This window comes from Globicephala melas, chromosome 1, assembly GCF_963455315.2.
Source record: "Globicephala melas chromosome 1, mGloMel1.2, whole genome shotgun sequence".
Classification (NCBI taxonomy): domain Eukaryota; kingdom Metazoa; phylum Chordata; class Mammalia; order Artiodactyla; family Delphinidae; genus Globicephala; species Globicephala melas.
Window position 1 is genome coordinate 101,017,801 of NC_083314.1, and position 27,050 is coordinate 101,044,850.

At 37.6% G+C, this 27,050-nt stretch overlaps 1 protein-coding gene across 5 annotated transcripts in view; it reads left to right on the forward strand.

Moving 5' to 3' along the window:
• PLPPR5 (phospholipid phosphatase related 5) overlaps positions 1-27,050 on the forward strand; it is a 308,592-nt gene that overhangs the window by 268,340 nt on the left and 13,202 nt on the right. For 4 of the 5 annotated variants that reach the window (XM_060302406.1, XM_060302395.1, XM_060302423.1 and 1 more), the window contains 2 exons: positions 10,329-10,505; positions 19,825-19,959. In XM_060302406.1, coding sequence (XP_060158389.1) covers positions 10,329-10,505; positions 19,825-19,959 — 312 coding nt within the window. The remainder of the gene's footprint in view (positions 1-10,328; positions 10,506-19,824; positions 19,960-27,050) is intronic. The other variant, XM_060302415.1, reaches the window with a different exon arrangement.

Sequence of the window (27,050 nt, forward strand, 5' to 3'; positions counted from 1 at the left end):
CACATTTAAAGGTTCATACACCATGATCAAGTGGGGTTTATCCCAGGAATGCAAGGATTCTTCAATATACGCAAATCAATCAGTGTGATACACCATATTAACAAATTGAAGCATAAAAACCATCTGATCATCTCAATAGATGTAGAAAAAGCTTTTGACAAATTTCAACACCCATTTATGATAAAAACTCTCCAGAAAGTAGGCATAGGGGAATTAGCATAATAAAGGCCATATATGACAAACCCACAGCCAACATTGTTCTTAGTGGTGAGAAACTGAAACCATTTCCTCTGAGATAGGAACAAGACAAGGTTGCCCACTCTCACCACTGTTATTCAACATAGTTTTGGAAGTTTTAGTCACAGCAATCAGAGAAGAAAAAGAAATAAAAGGAATCCAAATTGGAAAAGAAGAAGTAAAGCTGTCACTGTTTGCAGATGACATGATACTGTACATAGAGAATCCTAAAGATACTACCAGAAAACTACTAGAGCTAATCAATGAATGTGGTAAAGTAGCAGTATACAAAATTAATGCACAGAAATCTCTTTCATTCCTATACACTAATGATGAAAAATCTGAAGGAGAAATTAAGGAAACACTTCCATTTACCATTGCAACAAAAAGAATAAAATGCCTAGGAATAAACCTACCTAAGGGGACAAAGTCCTGTATGCAGAAAACTATAAGACACTGATGAAAGAAACTAAAGATGATACAAACAGATGCAGAGACATACCATGTTCTTGGATTGGAAGAGTAAAACTGTGAACATGGCTATACTACCCAAAGCAACCTACAGATTCAATGCAATCCCTATCAAACTACTACTGGCATTTTTTACAGAACTAGAACAAAAAATTTCACAATTTGTATGGAAACAAAAAAGACCCTGAATAGCCAAAGCAATCTTGAGAAAGAAAAAAAAAACAGAGCTGGAGGAGTCAGGCTCCCAGACTTCAGACTATACTACAAAGCTACAGTAATCAAGGCACTATGGTACTGGCACAAAAACAGAAATATAGATCAGTAGAACAGGATAGAAAGCCTAGAGATAAACCCATGCACGTATGGTCACCTTATCTTTGATAAAGGAGGCAAGAATATACAATGGAGAAAAGACAGCCTCTTCAATAAGTGGTGCTGGGAAAACTGCACAGCTACATGTGAAAGAATGAAATTAGAACACTTCCTAACACCATACACAAAATAAACTCAAAATGGATTAAAGACCTAAATGTAAGGCCAGACACTATCAAACTCTTAGAGGAAAACATAGGAAGAATACTCTTTGACATAAATCACAGCAAGAACCTTTTTGACCTACCTCCTAGAGAAATGGAAATAAAAACAAAAATAAACAAATGGGACCTAATGAAACTTAAAAGCTTTTGCACAGCAAAGGAAACCATAAACAAAGTGAAAAGATAACCCTCAGAATTGGCAAAAATATTTGCAAACGAAGCAAGTGACAAAGGATTACTCTCGACAATATACAAGCAGCTCATGCAGCTCAATATCAAAAAAAACATTCAACCCAATCCAAAAATGGGCAGAGGAGCTAAATAGACATTTCTCTAAAGAAGATATACAGATTCCCAATAAACACATGAAAGGATGGTCCACATCACTAATCATTAGAGAAATGCAAATCAAAACTACAATAAGGTATCACCTCAAACCAGTCAGAATGGCCATCTTCAACAAATCTATAAACAATAAATGCTGGAGAGGATGTGGAGAAAAGGGAACCCTCTTGCACTGTTTGTTGGGAAGGTAAATTTATACAATCACTATGGAGAACAGTTCCTTAAAAAACTAAAAATAGAACTCCCATATGACCCAGCAATCCCACTCCTGGGCATATACCCTGAGAAAACCATAATTCAAAAAGATACATGTACCACTATGTTCATTGCAGCACTATTTACAATAGCTAGGAAATGGAAGCAACCTATATGTCCGACAGATGAATGGATAAAGATGTGGCACATATATACAATAAAATATTACTCAGCCATAAAAAGAAATGAAACTGAGTTATTTGTAGTGAGGTGGATGGACCTAGAGACTGTCATACAGAGTGGAATAAGTCAGAAAAAGAAAAACAAATACTGTATGCTAACACATATATATGGAAAAAAAAAAAGTGGTTCCGATGAACCTAGGGGCAGGACAGGAATAAAGGCACAGACGTAGAGAATGAGCTTGAGGACACAGGGAGGGGGAAGGGTAAGCTGTGACGAAGTGAGAAAGTAGCATTGACATATATACACTACCAAATGTCAAATAGATAGCTAGTGGGAAGCAGCCGCATAGCACAGGGAGATCAGCTCAGTGCTTTGTGACCACCTAGAGGAGTGGGATAGGGAGGGTGGGAGGGAGACGCAAGATGGAGGGGATATGGGGATATATGTATATGTTTAGCTGATTCACTTTGTTATACAGCAGAAACTAACACAACATTGTAAAGCAATCATACTCCAATAAGATGTTAAAAAAAATAAAATATCAATAAAATACAAAACAATTGATTAACTTTTAGAAGCAAAATGTTTTTTAAAAAGCTGTTTTAGGGCTTCCCTGGTGGCGCAGTGGTTGAGAGTCCGCCTGCCGATGCAGCTGACGTGGGTTCGTGCCCCGGTCTGGGAAGATCCCACATGCCCCGGAGCGGCTGGGCCCGTGAGCCATGGCCGCTGAGCTTGCGCGTCTGGAGCCTATGCTCCACAACAGGAGAGGCCCGCGTACCGCAAAAAAAAAAAAAAAGCTGTGTTAATAATCAGAACCTGAAAAAATAGACTGTGATAGTTTAACTCTGAAAATTAAAGATAATTCCATAAAATCATTTTATTACTTTATGTGCTGCTTGAAATAGTAATATATTAATAGATGTAAAAGTTAGATATAGTTAAAAGATATAGCTAACTATTGTCTTACAGAACACAAGTGCCCTAAAAAATGGTTTTAGGTTCAGTACACAACTCCAACCAATATAATAAATAAAAATAATAAAATAGCAATAAATGCTGAAATAGGAACAATATTTTTGAATATTAACTGATATATTTTTCATTTCCCTTGAATCATATGCTCTTGTCTATGTCTGCAATATCTAGTAGAAATATAAAATGAACCACATATATGATTATTAATTTTCGAAGTCATATTTTTCAAAAGCAAAAACAAAGGTTCAAGTTTTAAAATATATTTTATTTAACCAAGTATGTCTAAATTTTAACATTTCAATATGTGTCAATATAAAAATTATTAATGAGATATTTTGCATTCCCCTTTTTGCAAAGTTTTCAAAATCCAGTGTCTATTTGTCTTTTGCAATTCAGCTCAGTTCTGATACTACATTTTCATCTCAAGTATTTGATCTCTATTTAGGTTTCATAAAACTTACAGTATAAAAGTAGAAACACATACCCAGTTTGTTCCAAACATATTTAAAAGTTTTCTAATAATCAAAGCAAGTACCAGTTTTAAAAACTGAAATTAACTAATATTAAAAATGCAGTCCCTTGGTTCCACTGTCTGTTTCCAGTGCTCAGTAGCTCTAGCTAGCAGCTACCATATTGGGCAACGTAACTCTAGGATTTATCATCTGTTATTCAGTGTCTCAGAGAAGGACATGCCATAAGAGAAGGGCCAACATCTATCTCCCCGTTTCCCTGTCTGCTAGCTTCTGGCAGCCCCCACTCTACTCTCTGCTTGTATGGGGTTGACTATTTTAGATTGCACATATAAGCGAGATCTTGCAGTATATGTCTTTCCTCGCCTGGCATATTTCACTTAGCATAATGTCCTTCAGGTTGATCCGTGTTGTCTCAAATGGCAGGACTTCCTTCTTTTTTAATCCTGAATAGTATTATATCTATACATACCACACAGATATAATGTATAGCAATGTAACTACACTGTATTGTGTACTTGAAATTTGCTAAGAGAGTAGGTAGATCTTAAATGTACACATACACACAAAATGGTAACTATGTGATGTAATGGTTACATTAAATTAGCTTGATTATGGTGATCACAATGTACACATATATAAAAACAGCAAGTTGCATACCTTAAGTATATCGATTTTTTAAATTTGTCAATTATACCTCAGTAAAACTGGAAAAAGGAAAAGAGAGATGGGCCAGTACCAATTAGAAAAGGAAGACAATGTTTGGCTTCAGTAGTCAAATCTCTCTTTGTCAAAAGAGAACAGGAATTTCTAAATTCCAAAGCTACCTTTACATACCAAAAGCAAAATTTGAAGATCTGTGTATTTTATTACAAGGTAATAATAAAGAGTACACAGGATATAGTATAAACAGGGTGGTACCACCAACATATAGGAGGGGAAGGTGGCAGACTTTCTCTCTCCCTCATTCTGTTCCTCTTCAGTGCAGGATGGATGCCCATGATGAAGTTTAGGTCAGTTAGGGGAAAAAAAAGTAGCTGCATGCTCTATACAATCTAGGTTTAGTACATAAAATTTATGGCTTCAATATACCACTGTTTATTGTGCTTCCCCAACACAGCCCTGAAAGGTCTGAATTATGTGGACACAAATCTGGTACAAAGTCCATGGTCTTTCTACCACTGCATTACCTCTCATCACAATTCTATTACATACCCTATCAAATACATTTACATTGCAGTTTGGCAAATGTATGATCACGGATAAGTATGGATATAATAATAAGACTTTCAGGACACTGCACACCTGGCTTAATAAATGTACACTCCAAATTTTGTTCAATGTCTCTGTACCAATTTGCAAATAAATCTCCAGTGGAGTGCCATGGAATTCTACCCTTGACACTGCCTTGTTATTGGTGATCTGTATGGTGCTAAGAAGAAGCTGAGAGAAATGGGACTAATTTGATAGATGTCAACCTCAAAGGTCAAAAGGGTTTTAACAAGGTGGAATGCTATTTTGAAAACAATTAAGAAATTTGATTTTTTAAAAATAACCCCAGGAATCCAAGATAAGAAGAACTTGGTGGGACATCAGTCCATGTGAGGACTACAAACAATATGACCAGTAGTAATGCTATGTGGTTATTAAAAAAACAAAACCAAAAAAACCTATTGCTTCTTAGGATATATGAATCAAAGTAGTCCAAACCTGGAAATCAGTTTAAAGAATCCATCCTAACCTGATTATGAATTGTAGATCCATGAGTAAGACTATAGGGTGCAATCCGAATAAACCCACACATTATGGTCAATTAATCTATGACAAAGAAGGCAAGAGTATACAATGGAGGAAAGACAGTCTCTTCAATAAGTAGTGCTGGGAAAACTGGACGGCTACCATTCTCTAACACCAAACTCAAAATGGATTAAAGACCTAAATGTAAGACTGGATACTATAAAACTCCTAGAGGAAAACATAGGCAGAACACTCTTTGACATAAATCACAGCAATATTTTTTTGGAGCAGTCTCCTAGAGTGATGGAATAAATACCAAAATAAACAAATGGGACCTAATTAAACTTAAAAGCTTTTGCACAGCAAAGGAAACCATAAACAAAATGAAAAGACAGCCTAAGGAATGGGAGAAAATATTTACAAACGATGCTACAGACAAGGGACTAACTTCCAAAATATGCAAGCAGCTCATACAGCTTAATATCAAAAAAAAAACAACCCAATCATTTTATACATAAGGAGTTCAAGGCTTAGATAGGTTGAATAACTTGCTTAAGTAAGTGACAGAGCCAGGACTCAAACCCAAATCTCATTGGTTCCAGAGCAGGTAACCTAATCACTATGCCACAGTTATCCCTTATGGATCATTTTTACAAATTCCAGTCCATTCATTCATTCACTCATGAAGCAGATATTGATTGATTATCATAGTTTTCTTTTGACACCATGACAAAATACCACAAACTTAGGGACTTAAAACAACCCAAGGTTATTATCCTAGAGTTCCATAGATCTGAAGTCCAGCATAGTCTCACTGGGCTAAAATCAAGGTTTCAGCCTGGCTGCATCCCTTCAAGAGGCTCTAGGGAGAATTCATTCCCTGCCTTTTCCAGCTCCCAGAGGCTATCTGAATTCCTTGGTTGGTTGCTCCCTTTCTCCATTGTCAAAGATGGCAGCATAGCATCTTCAGATCTCTCTGACTACAGTTAGGGAAGGTTATCCATTTTTAAAGACTCATGTGATTTGGTGACATATTCACAAGTTCCTAGGATTAGAGCTTCGGCATTGTTAGGGGGCTAATATTCTTTCTATCACAGGTGCCTACCCTGTACCAGGTTTTGATCCAGGCAATATGAGATAGACAAGGAGGAGAAAGACAATAGCAACTAAACACATGCATATGCAAGACAATTTCTGATAGCGATGTGTATTTTCTGACAATAAAAGAGTTCAAAAATTCACTTTTCCCCAAGCATGCCATTCATGCATTCATTAATTCAACATTTTTGAATACTTACTACATAAAAGGAGTTCTATGCATTTCAGGTAGAATGGTGAATGGACAGAGGTTTTATTCTAATGGAATATTCTCGTGGAGGCAACAGATATACCTACACAGAAATGGGGAACATGATTTTAAATAGTGGCAAATGCTATGAAGAAAATACTCTGTACTCTTTCTCTTGTGTCTTTGCATTTTTCATTTATTCGTTCTTTTATTTAGTAAGTCTAGTAAGTCTTTTGAGTGCTTACTGTGTTTCAGGCAAAGTGCTAAGCTCAGGGCTTACAGTGCAGACTCCAGATTTGCCTTCTGTGTCCTCACTGTAGTGAAGGGAACAACCCAAATGAGTATAAACCACACATTGTGGTAAGTGTTCTGGGAGAGGACGACGCGGGTGCTTGGGGAGCGCATAGCAGGGTTACGGATGCTCTCCCTGGGTCTAGGACACCTTTTACCCCCATTTCCCCTTTGCCGGGAACTCGTACTCATCCTTCTGGATCTAACCTAGATTCCTCCTCTTTGAATAACAGTTTCAGTTGTATAGTAAGTAATTAACAAACACAAACATTGGTGTTTTTATTTTATAATAGTATTGTTTTAAAATTGTACAGTGCTTTCTCATTTACCCAAGAGATAGATTAATATTCTCACAAGTGAGTCCATTCACTTTACTATGTGGGCATTGAGATTATATTTTAGTAAAAGCAAACAAGTAAGCAAAACCCCTTTATATGTGTGTCAATTATTGTATATATTGTATAAGCAAGGAAAAAAATGTGTAGAAGAATATACACCTCGCTGTTAGCAGGTAGCAAATGACTGGTTTTAATCTTCTGTATCTTGGGGCTAATAGATATTCATGGGATTGATGAATAAGAACTGCCTAATAATGGCTAAATGGCTTGGCCTATGAGGTAGTGAGCATTCACTGACCCTTGAGGACTGAGCAGATACCATCCTGCTCAGATTATACACCCTTCTGTTTGTGTTTTATTTTAGCTACATTTTGACATCTGGTTAACCTAGATGGTTTCATAAGTGAATTAAAAACCAAGAGAGCATAAATAATCAATTCCTGTCCTGTGTCCAACTTGCTTAATAGATTCTCATGCTATAATTTCCTCTTCTGCAAATTAGGTATAATAGACCTTCTGTAAGGATAACACAATTAGACTGGTTAAAAGGCACTTACGTTCATAAGTACCAAAAAGTTTCCTAGTACATATAAGTGCAAACTCAAATTTTTCTTTTGTGACATCCATGTCAACTGATTATGGTACAGAAAAATCTGTGCATTATAAAGCACTACAGTGACCCACTTTAAAGTTGAAATTATTTGAAGAAATGTCGTCCTTCTCCCATAACGCTTAAAATTCAATTATCTTCTATTCTGGTTCTGGACATTAAGTGGGGATCTGGTGGGGGAAGAGCCAAATCCCAGGCTATTCCTAATATAAAAGCCTTTTCATGAGTTTGCATAGTGGCCAGACTGTGTCTTGGGACGCTTTATAAACAATGCTTAAGTCATAGAGCATCTTAGGAATAAACTCAAATTCAAGAGACACTTCAGAGGATTGTAACCCAAGGTCACAGATTACTATAGGCTTACACAGTTTGGATAAGTTAGGGCTGAGCTCTATCTGTGATGGCCTCTGGGGTTGAAGGAGAAGGCAAATGTTTTCCAAAGCCATACATCTCTGTAGGAGATTTCCCACACAAACCACATATATACTACTTCCTACTTCTTCCTACTAGTAGAGTATAGATGTAGCCTCACTGCTATGTACTATGGTGGCCTTCTTTCCCGTATTTTTCATTTCATTTCTCTTGCATTCACTGATACTTAGCTTATGCCATTTTCTCTAGGCAAGAAATCAATCAAGAAAGAAACAAAGGTTAAAGGCACCAAAGTGCTTTACCCCTACTTCCCATTGACATCTCTCCTTCTCAAAAGTGCCACCCCCAATAGTTAAGTTGTATATTCTTCATAGTAAGCTTTGTCTTGAGTCAATTTTTTCATCTATAAAATGAAGATAATGATGATTTCTTACTAATATGGTTATTTTGAGGATTTAATAAGTAAAGTAAAATGCTTAGAACATTGCCTTGAACAGCCATCGCTCATTAAATCATAGCTATAATAAGTATTAGCGGTATTAATACTATTGAGTTATCATTTCACGTTCATTTTGTTTTAATAAGGATAGGATGTCTTTAGCGTTCTGACAGACGTGAAGAAATGCAAAGGTAAGAAGTTAGTAATCAGCCGCATAGCTGTGTTACAGAAAATCCCACAAGCAGCTCAAATTTCACTCCCTGTTTATATGCACGAGTCAAATAAGGAATTACTCTATTAGGTACGTCACTGGACACCTGAAGTGGTGTGATATTCTTGCCTTGTTACTCATGTGGGCAAGACTCTTTAATATATTCTCTTAGAATGGCAAAAGCACCATTTTCTCTTTCTCATCTCCTATTTCCCTCTCATGTATACTTATTCTTCTTAACTCAGATTATTTTGCTCTTTCAAGCACAGGCTTAGAATACACAGACATAGCTCTGAAGGTCATAGGCCCAAAATGGAGATAATCCAGCTTTTTTTTCCCCTAGAGTATCGGGACCAGGGATAGATTGCAAAGAGCTAGAACTTGGCTAGGTAGAAGCCTTGTATCAAATGAACTGTTTAAATATTCATACAGTGTGTACTGGCAGCTAACAGGGCTGCAAACTTGCCCAGAAAAAAAAAAAAAAAAAGAGAAAAGATAATTACTGAATTTCATAGCATTCTAAAATGGCTGCCATGAACTAAAAGCATAAGTGCTGATTTTGGTTTAATCTCTTAGGCAAATGTATTTTTTATTCAACTGAGGACAATAGGCAAGTGGTTACATACATTTCTAAGTATTTTTCTGATTATATTATCAGTATCAGATTCTGACATTAATATCATAAAAACTGATTGCACTGTCAAAGCCATCTCTTTAATAGTTACTTTACTAGTGACTTGAAATAATAACTGACACATTTCCTTCACAGTCAACAGATTCACTTATATAGGAACACATGGTTTAAGTTATGAGCAATTGAGCTATAGAATAAATCAGATTGGGGGAAAGACTGGGTTTTTTGAGCATGGTGGCTCACAACTTGAAGGCATTTCATTCTGTGCAATCAGCTGACACTTAATTGTTCTTCATTAGCATATGTGAAGATGCCAAAAATGTAGGTGTTTACTAATTGTTTTGTTTTGGCTTTAGCTGACACATTTCCCCCATCATCGTTAATTTTTTGTTGTTGTCCTAATGCTGGTTGATAAAATTTGGTTAAAACAAAGTAATTTCACAATTTCAGGTAACAGCATAAAAGCAAACCTTGGCACTGTATTGAACTTTAAATTCTTTTTTCAAAGTAGTATCTGTTTAGTGGAAATCCACTCCATTTTGTTTTTTATAACTATACTCACAACTTCTAATTTTTATAAAGTATGCATCCTCTCCATATGGTATACAAAAATGTAAACATTAAAAACATTCATTCATCAGTTTTCCCCTTCTAATAGTATTGATCTAAAATGTAAATTCAGATGAAACAGGAATAAGTACATTAAAAGTTAAAAAAAGTCACTTGGAATGTCTGCACTCAGTATCTTAGATAATTACTAGTACATAAGAATTGGCCATTAGTCAATATAAGGTAAGTAAAATGAACTAATCACTACTTTTAAACTACTTTTAAGAAACTTCTTTCAAAAAAATTCGTAAACTTCAGTTAATTATTTGAACTATATAGGCATATCTGTGTCAATAAATATATATATATGTACAGACACATATATGAGGTGTATATCAAGGAAATACGTTCATGGAAAGTCATGTTTTTCATTTACTATTTCAGATGTACATTACCAACACAATCAAAGCCAAAGGAACAAGACTTGCTAAGCCCGTTCTATGCCTGGGCTTAATGTGTTTGGCCTTTCTTACTGGGCTCAACAGAGTAGCAGAATATCGAAATCATTGGTCCGATGTGATAGCAGGCTTTCTGGTTGGAATATCTATAGCAGTATTTCTGGTAAGTACAAATTTCTTTAAATATAATTTGTTTCTTAATCAACGTGTATAACCACCTATTAGAAAATACAGGTGTGAATCACTGGGTTTAGTTGTCAAAAGGTGGTATAGCAAATAGAAATATTTATGTTTTAAGTCATTCGTTTCTTCCTGCTCCCTCGTTTATTCTGCCCAAAGTCAGGTTTGGGGGTGAAGAAAACACATTGGGTTGACCAAAATGTTCGTTCGGGCTTTTCGTAACATCTTACGGGAAACCTGAACGAACTTTTTGGCCAACCCAATATATTCTACATTTAAAGGTGAACAAAATGTTTTCATGTAAAATGGAACGGGGCTAAAAACACTCATGCCTCCCCAGATGGTTTTTAAAACTGGGTTGTTTGAATATTTTAAAAGTTTCCTCATGGCACTTTGCATCCTGGAGTATGTAGACCATCCCAAAGTGCCCTGGTGCCTCTGCGCAGTACTCTTAGTGAGCCGCCAAGTCTCAGCACCTGATAACAGGTGAACCTCACTTGTGAGATGAACCGGTTCCCTGCAGTGACTAAAAACCCAGGGATAGTTTCCAAGACGACGTCGCGCAAATCAGATTTTGCCAAGGAGTGAAGAGCATACGTAGTGACTTCTGATGAAGTCATCTCTACTCTTATGATAAAATCCCCTTGGAATATGTCTATAGGTTTTAGTTGTTGGAAAATATACTTCAGTCTGGCTGTAGAATTAATCAATCCATTATAAGTATGGATATTTTACCCAGATGGAAAAAATGTGTAGACTACTGTAGAAATCAAAACATATTTTTGGGGCTTCCCTGGTGGCGCAGTGGTTGAGAATCTGCCTGCTAATGCAGGAGACACGGGTTCGAGCCCTGGTCTGGGAGAATCCCACATGCCGCGGAGCAACTAGGCCCGTGAGCCACAACGATTGAGCCTGCACGTCTGGAGCCTGTGGTCCGCAACAAGAGAGGTCGCGATAGTGAGAGGCCCGCACACCGCGATGAAGAGTGGCCCCCGCTTGCCACAACTAGAGAAAGCCCTCGCACAGAAACGAAGACCCAACACAGCTAAAATAAATAAATAATTAAAAAAAAAAACAAAAAAAACCGTATTTTTGTATTGACACATTATAAGAAACACTTTATTTTAATTTTAATTATATTTAAATTGTTTCTCCAGAGTAACTTTCCTTCTTCAGTTTATTTTCACTAGTTCATAAGCAGTAAGCAAAAACTTATATGAACCTTTCTTCTACCAAAGCTTTGGGCACTATCTATGTGTCGGGCATTTTAGGAGGTTATTTCTTCTAGAACTTCCTGCGGTAAAGTGGTGACTATCCCCTGATCCCTCTCTAGACCCTGTGCTGCTTTTCTTGCTGATGTCACTCCCTCTGATGTCCAAAGTCCTGAGAGACTTAGGCTCACCCCACTCTGTTTCCCAGAGATATCCTGTAGCCTCAGGAAAACTGGGGCCCACCCACGCTTGGGCCAAAACCTTTCCCTTGCTGTCACTTATCACAATTGAAACAGGTTAACTTTTTATAAAACAGAACAAAACAAAAAGCATCTTACATAAATCCTAAGAAAATAATCATAGGCAGGGCAAAGAGCACACCAAAAGTCAAAGTTTTAAAACACTGCTGTCAGATGTAACTGCGTTTCAGCTCTGCAGGTCCAGAACATCTTTGCTAGCACCTCATCAGGCTTCGTCTTATCCTCCTGTGGCTGTTTCGATCTTCCCTTTACTGCCAGTGAATGTCGTGACACCCTGCGTTGTGAAATCTAGAGCCCTCATGTCTTCCCTGTCGCTTCCTTATCTGAGAACCATGTGGTGAATGATGAGTTGGGCTCTGGATACCCCTTGGGTTCAAGACCCTCCTACTGCACATATTTAGAACATTCCACAGGCCCCTTCAGACATTCCCATGCACCCAGGGAAATGACCTTATAAAAAGGTCATGTGAAAATGCTTTAACCACGTAATGGCTAAACAAGCTTTTATACGTTCATTCCCAACTGTTTATGAATGTGAGTGCCTACAGGTGCCAGGCAAGGTGTCAAGAACTGGGGCTGCAAGGAGGCTCAGATAAACATGACCTGTCTGCTGTGGGAATCTGTTTCCGGGGTCAGGGAGGAATAGTCAGGTTATTCCCGCAAACGTTCCCTCCCTCTCTTCCTTCATGAAACAAACATTTACTGAGACCCTATTCTAGTCCAGGCACTGTGCTTGGTGCTGGGAATAAATACACGAAAAAGATACAATCCAGGTACTCAAGTAGATCGCAGTCAGGTGGGACAAGGTGGACACAAAGAGTTCTATAGAGGGTAAATGTAATGGTAGAGGTACATATACTCAAGACATCTACCCTGTTGGGATTAGGGACAAATCAGAAAGAGGAGATAATTTATAAACTTGAAAGGTTTGTAAAGCAGGTAGGTCTAGCCTGGGGCATAAGGAATGAGGGGCAAAGAGCACAGAGCACAGAGGCAGTATGAAATGCTTCATAAAATAAGTATGTATGAAGCCTCTCCTATAGTCTAGGCCCAAGGCGCCATGTGCATCTGAGAGAACATGGCACCCGGAAATGGTACCAGACATCCAGCGCGAGTGACGAGAAAGGGGAGTGGAAGAGCACACAGGGGAATACCCTGAAAGGCCTTGTATGTTATGACAATAACGTAGACTTTTGTTTAAAAACGTATGTGATTTGGGAGCCTCTATCAGGGTCCAAGTGAGTTGAAACAGAAAAACAGCCTGATTGAATCTGAATCCCAGCTTCTTTATCTACTCAGTTTGTGCCGTTAAGCAACCCTCAGTTTCTTCCTCTTTAAAGGAGGCTATAAACAGCCTCCTTAAGGGATTATTATAAGGATTTATAAAGGTTAAACAAAATGGTGTGTATATTCAGGGCATGGCCACATGGATGACTGAAATAATTTCTGTAAGTGAGAGTTTGTTTCCTGTCAGTCCTTTTACTTTCTGATAAGATTTGTGCTTTGGGGAAAATATGTTTTCTGGAAAATAAAGCTCCGGGTGAAGATAGAGGAGACAAGTTAGGCAGAACCAGGGAAATAAGATGGCACAAATCGGGCCTCTGAGGGCACAGAGAGAGGGGAGGCTATCGGGAGGTATTTGGGAGGTGGAATGTTTTGGAGCTTGATGGAACATTGGAGATGACGAGGATGAAGCAGGCAGCAATCTATGATGATTCTCGGATTTCTCACTTGGGCAACTAAGTAGAATATTTATTTCAAGCAGTGACTGCAGCTCTGGCTTACAATATGCTGGGGTGTTTCCAGTGATCCTTCAGTGTGTGCAGATCACTAAAATGATTCCAAAATAAAATTAACAGTAACCTACTCCAAGACTCTGTGTGTCGGTTGAAGGCATTCACATCCCCCATCACCCACACCTGGTGTCTAGCGTTTGCCTTTGACCCACTCTCCTCCTTCACCCCCACACCCAGTGACTGATCTAGTTCCAGTTCATTTCCACCAGAGTCTTTCTCCCATGTCGTATTTCTGCACTGTTCTGACCATAGCCTCTCGATTTTAGAGATCAAAACTTCTTACCTCTATTATATCAACGGGTTCCTAGCTGCCTGCTCACTTCAGTCTCTCCTCCACATACCTCACATTCTGCTTCATACACATGATACCATAATTCATTGCCAATAACAAAGCAAAACAAACAAACAAAACCCTCTTTCCTGCTGCATTAAATCAGACACTTCCATTGAACTTCTGGGATCCTCCATAGTCTGGCTTCACTCTTCCCGGCCAAGTTTATGTTTCCCTCGTTGCAGTGGAACTCCTGCACTTGGAATCCAGTCAGTTTTCTTCCTGTCTTACACAGACAGGCTCTGTCTGGCCTGTGCGTTGCCTCACCTAGAACACCCACTCCTCTGTATAGTTTAGAGAGCAAAACAGGAGTGGGAGTCAGACAAACCTAGGTTGAATCCTTCTGTTGCCACTTTTTCTTTTTGCCACTTTTGCTGGATGTGTGACATCATACAAGTCACTTAGCCCCTCATCATCCCTAAAATAGTGAGGCCTCCCCTGAACTGTATTTAAAGTGATTACCCCTCCCCAAGGACTCCTTTTCTCATTTCCTATTCACTTTTCTCCACTGTGTAATTCAACTTTTAATATACCACATATAATATTTTTGGTTTTGTTTTTTGCTATCAAACCCACTGGAATGTAAGCCACTCACAGAGAAGGTGTTTATTTGTTTTCATCACTGTGTATTCTCAGTATTGGGTCTGGTACATAGGAGGTTCTCAGGAAATATTTGATGAATGAATGAATGAACTGTTTTATTTACTTTCCAGAGCTCTTTTGAGGGTTAAGGGAAATCACATATATAATAAAGGCAGTCGAGTGTGTGGTACAGAGAAGGCTCTAGGTATCATGGTCTTCACCTTTGATGACTGTATTCAAATCCTTTATGCACTTGAGATTTTTCTTAGACAAATCCCAGCTTCCCCAGGAAGTGTCCCTGACTACATGGTTCTCCCATTTTTCCTGAATTTCCACTGCACTTGAAGTCAGTCCTGTTACAGTCTAACGAGTAATTACCTTCAGTAGTAAATTTATTATTCTTATCTCACGTGCCTTTTCTTCAAAGTTAGAGAACACAATCCCCAAGCTTAGGAAAATACAAAGCAAATACTAGTTGAACAATAGGTGTAGATTGACTAATATTGTTTTATAAAAATGTGTGCCTCAAAGCACTTACAACAAAGATGCATATTAGTGTCCAGCAGAAAAGTTCAAGTTTACTGAGCCAAAGCAAAAGCTTGTCGGGTTGACATATGTGATATCATAATAATAAAAATAGGAACTATTTGAATACTCTTTACTATATTAACTCAATTAATCCTCATAACAGCATGTTGAGATGTAATTATTATTGTCTTCAGTTTTCAGATAAGAGAAACAGGTCTCGTTATATTAAGTAACTTGCCTGGACTCACAAAGTTAGTAAATGAAAGAGCCCGGGATTAAGCCCCAGGCCTGTTTGACCCCAAAGCCCGTGCACATAGCCCCATACAACAGAGATGTTTTATTTGCCACAAGCAAGAGAGAAAATGATCACAGATGGATCAGATTAATTTATTATCACTACCGGATAAAGGAAACAAAAATCTATGTGTAACGGTGACTTAGGAGTGTCATTTTTTGGAAGAGAGGGTAGAATTACACTCATGGAAACCACTCATGTAAAAATAGAATGTTTCAAAAGAAAATCACTTTAAATTGTACAGGAACGTTAGAAAATTTGAGAATTTTTAGGCTGGATACATACATGCTCATTCATTAATCTGTTCATTCACGGTGGCACTGAGAATACAATAGTGATCAGAAAAAAAAACATGTCTGCTACCATGGAGCTGACAACCTTGAAAGAGAATCACATCAACCAAAACACTATGCTAACAGATGTATAATTTCATATAGAGATAGGTGCTTGGATGAAAAGAATCACAGGTCCTTGCCTGCAAACAAACAAACAAAAACAGCCTGGGGTCAAGGAAGACTAGTAAGGAAGTGGAGGGGAGATGGTGATACCACAGATGAGTAAGATATGGTGCCCAAAGACAGTGGAGATGAGTATTCCGAGCAAAAGGCAGTGAAAGGGAGCAGAAGGTGTTTAGATAACCAAGAAGGAAGGTTGAAAGGTGGGCCAGAGTTTACACTTGAAGAGAAATGAGAAGCCAAGCCACAAAGTGGTTTTAAGAAGGTTGACATGATACAATTTGCATTTTGGAAAGACCATTCTCACTTCTTTGTAGGAAGGGATCAGAGGGAGGCAAGATTGGATTTAGGGAGACTTTAGAAAGCCATGCAGGAATTCAGGCAAGCGGTGGTGATTGCTTAGTCGATGGAGTCGGTGTCGGAGATAGAACAAAGCAGATATAAGAAATCAAAATCTTTAGGAAGGAAAATTGAGCAAATTGAGTGACTGGTTGAGTATAAGAGGTGTCCAAGTTTTCAGCCTCGTGCAACTGCATTAGGGGAACGGGAATGTGAGGGGTATTGCCTTTCCCTGAGAGAGTCCAGAAAAAGATCCAAGTTTTGGAGTAGGGCCAGGAGATGGGCGCATCTTGGGTTTTATTTTGAACATTTGTTGAATTTTTCATACCTTTGCCAAACAAAGAAATGGAGCTAACTTGCTAATCTATTACAAACTCTTCACTTTCAAATTGAGAAGACTGAGACCTAGAGGACTGTTCAAGAACTTACAGACTCAGGATCAAAAAAACAGGTCAATTGCTTTTCTTGGAGTATTTTTCTAATAGGATATCAGTTTCGTGCTTGTGAATGTTACAAGACTTACTAAACATTTGAATATGATTCTAGGGAAGATTTGGTAATTTCCTTCCTTATGATTTAAATAATAACAGTAATGAAGAGTAATCATTATGTTAATAGATGCTTTAATGAATATCTACTCTGTGTTAGGCATTTAAATATTTCACATGTGAATTCTTAGCTGCTTCAATGGGGTGTTGTCCTGACCCTCAATTAAGGTAAAGAGATAACTGATAATACCTTTCAAAGAGTTTTCCAAACCTAAATAACGTTAAAAGCAATTAAACTAATTTCAGTAGCCCATATTAACTCTAGATGAATGTTTCTTCATCTAGTGACTTCCTTTTGTCTATGTACATAGTTATTTTAGCAAATTTTAATTCAGAAGAATTTGTAGCAATGTTTTTCATCTGCCGATTTTCCATTAATTTATAATATTAATGAAAAGGGAAATGTGCATGTGTGTGTATATATGTCATGAAATGGGTATGAAACTGCTGTTTGTTATGTTGTTGTTGGCTAAAATTCTTGATTATATTCTTTGTGCTCTTGGCAGTAATCAGTTGGCAAACTACAGCCCATAGGCAAAATCTGGCCTGCTGCTTATTTTTTTTTAAACTTTTTATTTTATATTGGAGTATAGTTGATTAACAATGTTGTGACAGTTTCAGGTGTACAGCAAAGTGATTCAGTTATACATATGCATGTATCTATTCTTTTTCAAATTCTTTTCCCAATTAGCTTGTTACAGATTATTGAGCAGAGTTCCCTGTTCTATACAGTAGGTCCTTGTTGGTTATCCATTTTAAATATAGCCGTGTGATAAGTTGTATTGGGACACTGATATGCCTATTCCTATATGAATTGCCTCTGGCTGCTTTCACGCCAAAATGGCAGAGCTGAGTACTTGCTGCAGAGATTGTATGCCTGCAAAATCAAAAATGTATACTATCTGCCCATTACAGGCACAACACTATCTATTAGTCCTTTGCAGGGTCAACATTTGATAGAAGGATTATCAAGTACCCATCTCTAAGCCTTTGCCATCCCTTACTTTAAACATCTTGATGGCAGTGATGAAGCTGAGGTATCAAATAATCAGGTTTTGATCTATGCTTCTGATCTGTAATTATTCAAGGAAGTGGAAGGATAATAAGTATATAGCAATTTGCAAGGAAATTTTTTTTCTGAGATAAAGTCTCAGAGTATGTGTTATTTTGTAGATTTGAAAATTTTATTTAAAAACTGGAGAGTAACCAAGATCTAATTGGCCTTTGAAAATATTCAGTAATGAGCCCTACTAAAGGAGAGGCTTTCCAATGGAGGATTTGTGAAAAATATACAGTGTAAATTTATACTTGTATATTAAGCATTTATTTTTTTAAATGAATGTTAGGTTATAAATTGCAAGTAAGTTCTATATTTTGGTTTGATAATAGAATATAAAACCCAGAAAAAGAAGACTCAAGAATAGCTTACCCATTAGTTCAATATAAGCAAATAATAGCAAATAATTTTCCTGAATTGTTTAAATCACTATTACTTTTTTTTTTTACATCTTTATTGGAGTATAATTGCTTTACAATGGTGTGTTAGTTTCTGCTTTATAACAAAGTGAATCAGTTATACATATACATATGTTCCCATATCTCTTCCCTCTTGCGTCTCCCTCCCTCCCACCCTCCCTATCCCACCCCTCCAGGCGGTCACAAAGCACGAGCTGATCTCCCTGTGCTATGCGGCCGCTTCCCACTAGCTAGCTACCTTACGTTTGGTAGTGTATATATGTCCATGCCTCTCTCTCACTTTGTCACAGCTTACCTTTCCCCCTCCCCATATCCTCAAGTCCATTCTCTAGTAGGTCTGTGTCTTTATTCCTGTCTTAGTCAGAAAGAGAAAGACAAATACCCTTTGCTAACACATATATATGGAATTTAAGAAAAAAAAATGTCATGAAGAACCTAGGGGTAAGACAGGAATAAATCACTATTTCTTAAAGTTTGACTCACCTACATTTTTTTTTTTTTTTGCTGTACGCGGGCCTCTCACTGTTTTGGCCTCTCCCGTTGCGGAGCACAGGCTCCGGACGCGCAGGCTCAGCGGCCATGGCTCAGGGGCCCAGCGGCTCCGCGGTATGTGGGATCCTCCCGGACCGGGGAACGAACCTGTGTCCCCTGCATCGGCAGGCAGACTCTCAACCACTGCGCCACCAGGGAAGACTAGGAATGCCTTTTAAAAGTGGCAACTCCTAGGCCTTATCCTTCATCTGTGAAATCAGAATTTTTAGGAGAGGGCTTTGGAATGTGCATTTTTAAAAGTGCCAGAACTTTATTTTATGCACACTAGAATATGAGAACTTCTGGTTTAATTCAAATTCTGTCACTTATGGGATATAAGTGGGATAATTGAAACAAGGGCCAGTTTCCTTTATGTAGAAGTTCTTCTATTTCAGTGGTAGCAGTAGTAAGCTATTATCGAAATGCCAAATATATGTGGGATACAATAACAGACAATAACTTAGGTTAATTAAAGGATGCTACTAAATTAGAAAGTGCCAATTGTAGAAGGTTTATTATGAATGTAATGATCTTAAAGCAATGGGAAATAATTAGCATTTATTAGCCACAATAGGAAAGGTTAGCTTGCTATGAATTTTTAGCCACAATAAGGAAAGGTTAGCTTGCTATGAATTTTTATAGGGTTATGATCTTATTTTTGGATTGATTTGAGCATTGACTATAAGCTAATTTAATGAAAATTTTGGAATAATAAAATTGTCCTTATTAACTGAGCTACATATTAATTGATGAATGTTCTTGAACATGCTTGTACTGGATTAACCATTAAAATTTACACAGAATAAATCTGGATGTAAAGTTATAGACATGTAATATTTAAGTAATTCCAATACTTTATTACTGTGATTAGATTTATCAGGCTATCCACAAGGGTCATAGTTATAAGGAGCATGGCTTTGCTTTAACTGTATTTTTTCCCAAAATTTTAGGTCGTGTGTGTGGTAAATAATTTCAAAGGAAGACAACCAGAAAATGAGCATATACACACAGATAATCTGGCACAGATGCCAATGATCAGCATTCCTCGAGTAGAAAGTCCTTTGGAAAAGGTAACATCTGTACAGGTGATTCATAATTTAAATTCTAAATGTGATTGTTAGAGCAAATGAATAATTACTCTTGAGAGTTCCTACACAGTCATTTTTGATTTACTAAAACAAGCTCAGAGTCTTATGTGGTATTTAGCAAGAATTTAGTCACTGAATACAGCATCTTAGAAAAATGCATATCACGTGGAAAATATTTCTTCAAATCCCTCACGCTAAATGCTGAGTCTGTACATGGGATGCGTTCTGTAAGTTGCCATAGCTTCAAGATAGGAATGTTATAAAGTGGTCCCACACATGGGCAAAATAATAAGATAGTTTTACTTGAGAATATAAGCATTTTTTCATAGCATATATTCCATTTCTTCCATGTCTCACTTATATGAGAAACTGCTTAGTGTAACAACTGGCACACAATCAGGACTCGGTAAATATTTGTTGAACCTCAGTGTATAAAGTTCTGGCAGCAGGGAATCACCAGTCATGCTCTCCTGCTCAGGGGGGGAACTGGGGGTCAGCTTGGGCTGAAGGGAGCCTGACTAGGTAGCACTTTGAATGGCAGGTCAAGGCCTCATTGGGCATAGCAATGAACAGAGAAGCAGGTAGATAACAATAACTTTCCTTGAGACTCTAAATGACTGCTCAGAGGGTTACTAATGGCTTCTCCTCAGCCCTGTCCACGTCCAGATTTTGATCAATATCTTAAATGAAGAGTTCAGTTACATGCTAATTGGCGGTTTAGATGGTCTGAGTCTGTGAGGGATAATTAATACATTGGATGAAAGAATAAAAATTCTTGGAAGAGTACAACAAAGATACAACTAACAATTAACTAGAAATGAAGTGTTTTGTATTTGGACTTTTTAAAAAAGTTCCTGTAGGGTAGGGTATGTCTAGGTTAAGTGCACAAATGAAAAAGGCTCAGAGAGTATAGAAGTCTACCATTCAACTTGGGTCAACAGCATGATATGTCTTCCAGAAGTTAATATGGTTTTAAGTCCCACTTAGGGAAAATGATATCCTGAATGAGGGGTTTGACGGTTTGCTTTGCTCAGACCAACTTGGTGTACTGTGTACTGCCCTTGGCAACATGGTTTAAAGGTGAATATTGATAAAATAGAAAAGTTGACAATAAATATTTGTTAAGTGAGCAAATAGATGTGTCTAAGATGGTGAGTGGACTCAAAATCATGGATTATAAGAGACTGGAAGGAACAAAAAATGGTTAGTTTATAGGAAGAGAAAACTCAAGAAAGAAGCAATATCTTCCCATAAATATCTGAAGTACTGCTGTATGGCAGAGGGATGCGATTTGTTCTGTGGGGCCTCAGAGATCACAATTAGGATGAAAGAAATGAAAGTGCAGAAAGATAAATAATGTCTGGTAAGTAGTAACAACTTTCTGAAAGTGGAATTCCCACCTTAAAAGCAATGAAATTTATTTTTACTATAGGGATTCAAGAATAGCTAAATAATCACTTATCCATGATACTGCGGAAGGAATTCAAGCATTTAGATGAGGATAGAGACACTAGATGATGATGATGATGATGACAATGATGGTAATAAAATAGCAATGGGCATTTAGTGATCATTCAGAATGTGTCAAATACTATGCTGATTGCTTCCACAAAAACACTTCTGTGCTCTACAAGTAGAATTTTGTTCTTTACAACAATTTTTACAGCTGAGTATTATTAGTGGCAAAGACTGCTAATAGTTGACCAGTATTCCTTCTCCCCTTCTTCCTTTTAGTTACTGAAATTTCCCACTCCAATTTTAGCTACACTCACAGCTGCCCAGCTGTAGTCTTTTTCCCAGCTTCCCTTGCAGTTAGGTGTGACCATGCAACCAAGTTTAGACCAATACAATGTGAGCAGAAGGGTAGGTGCAACAACCTCTGGGTCATCTCTTTGAAAACTCTTGTCCTGGACATTCTGTACTCCTTCTCGCCAAATGGAAAAGGTAAATGACTGGAATAGTCTTTAAGTTTTAAAGACGACCTCCTCTCCTTGACAGCGTAGGTTCTGGATGAGCTCATGGAGCAGTCCACATACATACCCTAGATGGTTCTGAAAAACAAATAAATTTCTTTTCTCTTTGAGTTATTGGATTGTTTTCATCTTTTTTCTACAGTGGTTAGTTGATGCCCTCTTATAATAAATTTCCTCATTATACGGTTAAGAAAACTGAACTTCCAAGTAGTTAAGCAGTTTGCAAATGTCCATATCACTGATAAACAGCAAAGAAAAATTATACAACATAGTAATCCAAGACACATGCCTATGTGATAAAATATATAAGTGAATAATACATATAAAATTCAATCTTGTTTAATTTTAAATTAAATATAGAAAACAGTAGAATTTAGGAAGAGATCTTAAACATACTTTGAAGAAAATGGTTAGGGTAAAAAATAGAGTCTTTATTTTATATAGCTCTCAATATATTAACTTGAACAAAAACACAGTCTTCTGCTTTTTAGCATATTTATTTGCATAACGGTTCTTTAGTGGTCTACTAGCATTGCCAGATATTCTTATATACCATTACATCATTATGTATATTAAGTTATTAAAATATTTCTGTTCTTGATTTTATGCAAATTCATTTTTATTTATAGTGACTTTTAAGATGTTAGGTGGTAAAAGCAAAAATATTCTATTAGAATCCATAGATTGCAAGAGATCCGTGTTTATTAACTTCTTGCTTTCATTAATATTTTTGTTTATGACAAATTCATGTGCCTTGTCTTCACTCCAGTAGTTAGGCAATAAAGATGATTGGAATCTAATTTGATTCTCCCCTTCACACACCTAGCACATTTACGCTCACCCCGCTGAGCTCCAACTTCCCTCTCCGCTCTCTCCATCCCTGTCTGCAAGGCAGAACGCTGTCTGCGCAGGTTGTGGTCTGCTGCCCTCACTCACATAGACCACAGGAAGAGCATGGATCTCAGGAGTTTCCGCCAGGAGCTCTGCGGGTGAGAGGACATGTATTTGAGCTCATCAGCCAGAAAGGGAAGAAGACCATCACTTCAGGGAAGCCCACAGTAGCTTTCTCTTCTTTCTGTGATAAGGAATGTTTGGAGTAAATATATTGCTTTTCATCATAGTTCACAGTGGGAAACAAGTGAATGCAAATCGCTCCCCAGTAAGTTGATCTTAATAACCAATAGTTGGAGAATGACATTAAATCCTTAAAGCTGGCCCTCTGAGGAGAGAAAGGAGGCCCAGCGTTAAAGTGTGGTCCACAGGCATGGCCTAGTGTTTTAGCATTATTATGCCAAACTATCATTTTCTGGTTGTCAGTTTTACATGGAGAAGGCAAAGGGTTTCTTTTGGAAGTTATGTACTTATATAACCTCATGTTCAAAGTACATGTTTGATAGATGGTACACTACAGAGTAATTACAGCATGCAAACGTTCTTGCTTATAAAAATGCCAGCAATTTACCCCTTAATTATAGGGAGTTTGTCATATAGTTAATTACCACAGTTTGAGGAAAAGTCATGATTTTTCTGAAAGCTAAATAAATCTGAATATTCATTACATTTGGTTTTATGAAAAGAATTAATCATCTGTGGAAAGTAGCCCATCATATCTCAATGCCCACTTATTTAAGTTACCAGTAACTTTATTACAGCCGTTTGTAATATCAAATCATGAAAGATCTAAATGTATATCTGTAGTGAATTATTAAATCAGTTGTGATACATTCCTACAATGGGATCCAGTACATTATAGTGTGGTACTTCTGCTTACAGTTTCTAGAGGTAGACTAGCTGGCAGTTACGGACAATTTTGATCTTGGGCAGCTTACCTAAATGCTCTGTGACTCAGTTTTCTCCTTCATAGAATGATTCATAGAATGATAGTCGTAAGAGTTCAATAAGATAATAGTCAAGCATTTTAGGGCAGTGTCTGGCACCTCTGAAGCCCTTAATCATTACAAATTATAATTATTATTACTATTCCACAGTTAAAATGGATGAGGTAAATCAAGATGTGGAAAGTTTTCTAGTATGTTGTAAAATTTTTGTAAGTTGATATGTATAAAATGTGTCTGTGTATGATGAAGCCAGTTGTACAAAACACCACACAAACTATTTCTCTCTAGTAGGAAAGAAAAGAGCATATAGATGAGAGAGAGAAGGGGGCAGGGTACCCACAGACACCAGTCTGAGAGCAACTGACATAGTGGACCTGATTCTCTCTCTCCTGTCTCTGTCTTCCTCCCTTTCCTCCCCTCCCTCCCTCCCTCCCTTCCTTCCTTCCTTCCTTTCTTCCTTTTCTCTCTCATTTTCTCTTTATCTTCCTGTAATGAGGCTATATTTATGAAAAATTGTGTAACTAAAATAATTACAGTGTTTTAAAATTATTCAGTTTTCTTCAGCTGCTCTCTGAGGAGGTCTTGGTTATGCTTCCTTGTATTGACTGCTGATATGTTCTGATTGAGCAAAGTCCCTTGGAAAAATTTCCCTGGAATAATTTAAATTCCTGTGTCCCTTCCTTATGACTCCCACAAACCTTTTGAGAGTGTTTGGTTTATTTTTCTCTGGCAAATTGGTTGTAGCTCGCATGCCTTTATGCATCACGCCCAGGGTCCAGCTGTCCTTGGCACACCTGCAGTCATCTCCATTTCATATCTGTCCTGGGGCCCTGACACGAGCTGTGTGTAGGTGCCTCTCATTTGCAGGAGCCACAAAATCCCACCGACCGAAGGCCTCAGGGAGCCAAGTCACACCACTCCTCCCCTTCAAACTTATCCTTTTCTGGCTCCTGCCTTCAAGGGCCCATGCATCCCAAACAGAATCTTCAGGGGTGCTGGCTTCAGGAGGTCTCCAAAAACACAAAGACACCATTAATTACTCTCGGGAGGCCAAAAACCAAAAGTCTGCCTCTCCTTCTAGGAAATGAAGATGGAAACATTTACATATTCATTAGCTTTACTCTCCTATATTAGCAAGAGCAAAGTAGGAGTTAATATCTTAATAGCTGTGTCACAGAGAGAAAACAAGAGAGTAAAATTATAGGCATTTCTACTAGATATGGTATAAATAGTTCCAGTTTGATGGATGTCACCAAAGGACAATTGAAATTTTTCTTTGCCAGTAAAGAAGTTCAATGTTGCAGAAGTGGCTAAAATCCTATACGATCCCAGTAATACCTCCAAAATTTCAAAGAGTGAGGACAAGAGATAAGAATGACCTTTAAGGGAATGAGAAGACTTATTTAGAGCACAATTCAGCACCTTGGACCAACACCATGTTGAAGCAGGGTTAGCAGATAGGCAAGTACACACCAAAAGAAAGCCTTCAGGCAAGAAGCTTTCCTCTGATCAGGCTTCTCATTAATATGGGCACGTGCCAGATGAAAGAACCCTTTCCTGAACTGAATGGGTACCATAAAATGGGTAAAAAAATAAATAAGCTGCCTCCAAGGACTATGCCATCTTCCTGTAGTAGAGTTTAAGCTGAACAGAATAGCAGTCCTGATATTTCAGCAGCCATAGCAATAGTTTCATTATAGCTTCTATATAGTTTCATATAGAAATAAAGTGACCTTCCTGGAAATGTCCATGGCCTCAGCTTCTTCTCCCACTCCTGTCAGGCTGGTAAATCATCAAAATGATATTATAAAACTACATTCTCCTGCTCTTCAGCTTAAGATCTAAGTGAAGGATTCCCTGACTATTCAAGAAAACAGTTCAGGGGTCTTTGAATCTTCTCCCACTCAGTTTAGGAAGATAAACTGAGGTAAATCTATTCTGATTCAAGTATAAATAATCAGGACAATTACTTAAATCCTTTAAAACGATTTCTTGACACAGAAGAGAGACATATTTTAAGAGATAGAATACGTTTTTGAGGGAAAAAAAGATTACAAGATAATTAAATTCATTGTAGATAATATCTGCTTTCTACTGTCAAGGAAATTAAAGAAAATATGTGAAATGAGAGGTGAAAGATAGCTGGAACAATTAGGAAACTAATGTAAGAGAAGAATGTCATGGCAAGATTAAAACCAATACTAGAAACCATAAAGAACAAAATCCACAATGGAGAAAGTGAAATCAGTTATGTTAAGGACAAGTTTCAGAATTCGTAGTACAAGAACAAGAGAATAAAATTGATCTGAGTAAAAATAATAGATATGAAGGATATACCACAGAAACGTAACATGTGAATCACTGTAGATGCTAAAGAAGAGGACAAATGAAGCTATAGCAATATTCAGAGAAATACTATAAGTAAACTTTCCTTCCAAATAAATATCTGAATCTTTAGGCTCCAAGGGTTAACAGGATACAAGGGAAAATTAAAATATATACCAGAATTTAGATATTTCTTAGTGAAATTTTCAAATTTCAATACTGAAGAAAGAATTCTATAAATATTGTGGTAGATGGTATTGTTGTTCCCAATTATTAACTACCCTCTTCTATACGCAGAGTATCCTTCCTGCTCCAGTTATTTTGGACTTGATCAATAACATGTGAGTGAACCTGATAGATAACCCATCAACCAGAAACTTGTAGAGCCATCATGAGCTTCTGCCCACCCTGTTGCTCTTGAGCCTTCTTCCAGGAGAAGGCTGTGTTCCAGATACGGGCTGTTCTGACAGCCTGAGTCCCAGAATGGGAAGTCATGGGAAGCAGACCAACACCCAACCTGTAGCTTGGGGCAGATCCGTAGAACCTGACCACCAACATGTAGTATGAGGAGGTATATACACACATTTGTTGTTGGAAGCCAACTGAGCTTTTGAGGTTAAAATAGAGTGTGCCTACTGAAAACTAATACACACAAAACTAATATACCACCCAAGACTAACAGCATGTTAGCCTCAGACTTCTCCCTCTATAGGATTAGATGCCAGAATAAAATGGAGTAATGTCTTCCGAGTTTCCATGAAAAAGGTGGTGACATACGAATTCTATTCCCACCCAAAAGGCCATTTAAGTGTTAAGATAATCATAAAGCACCACGTGCGTAAGAATTCAGGAACTGTATTACTCATGAAAGAACATACTTGCTCGTACCAGAAGATATTTACCAGTTAACTGAGCAAAACACCAATATCTAGAGCTCTCAAATTGAAAAGTC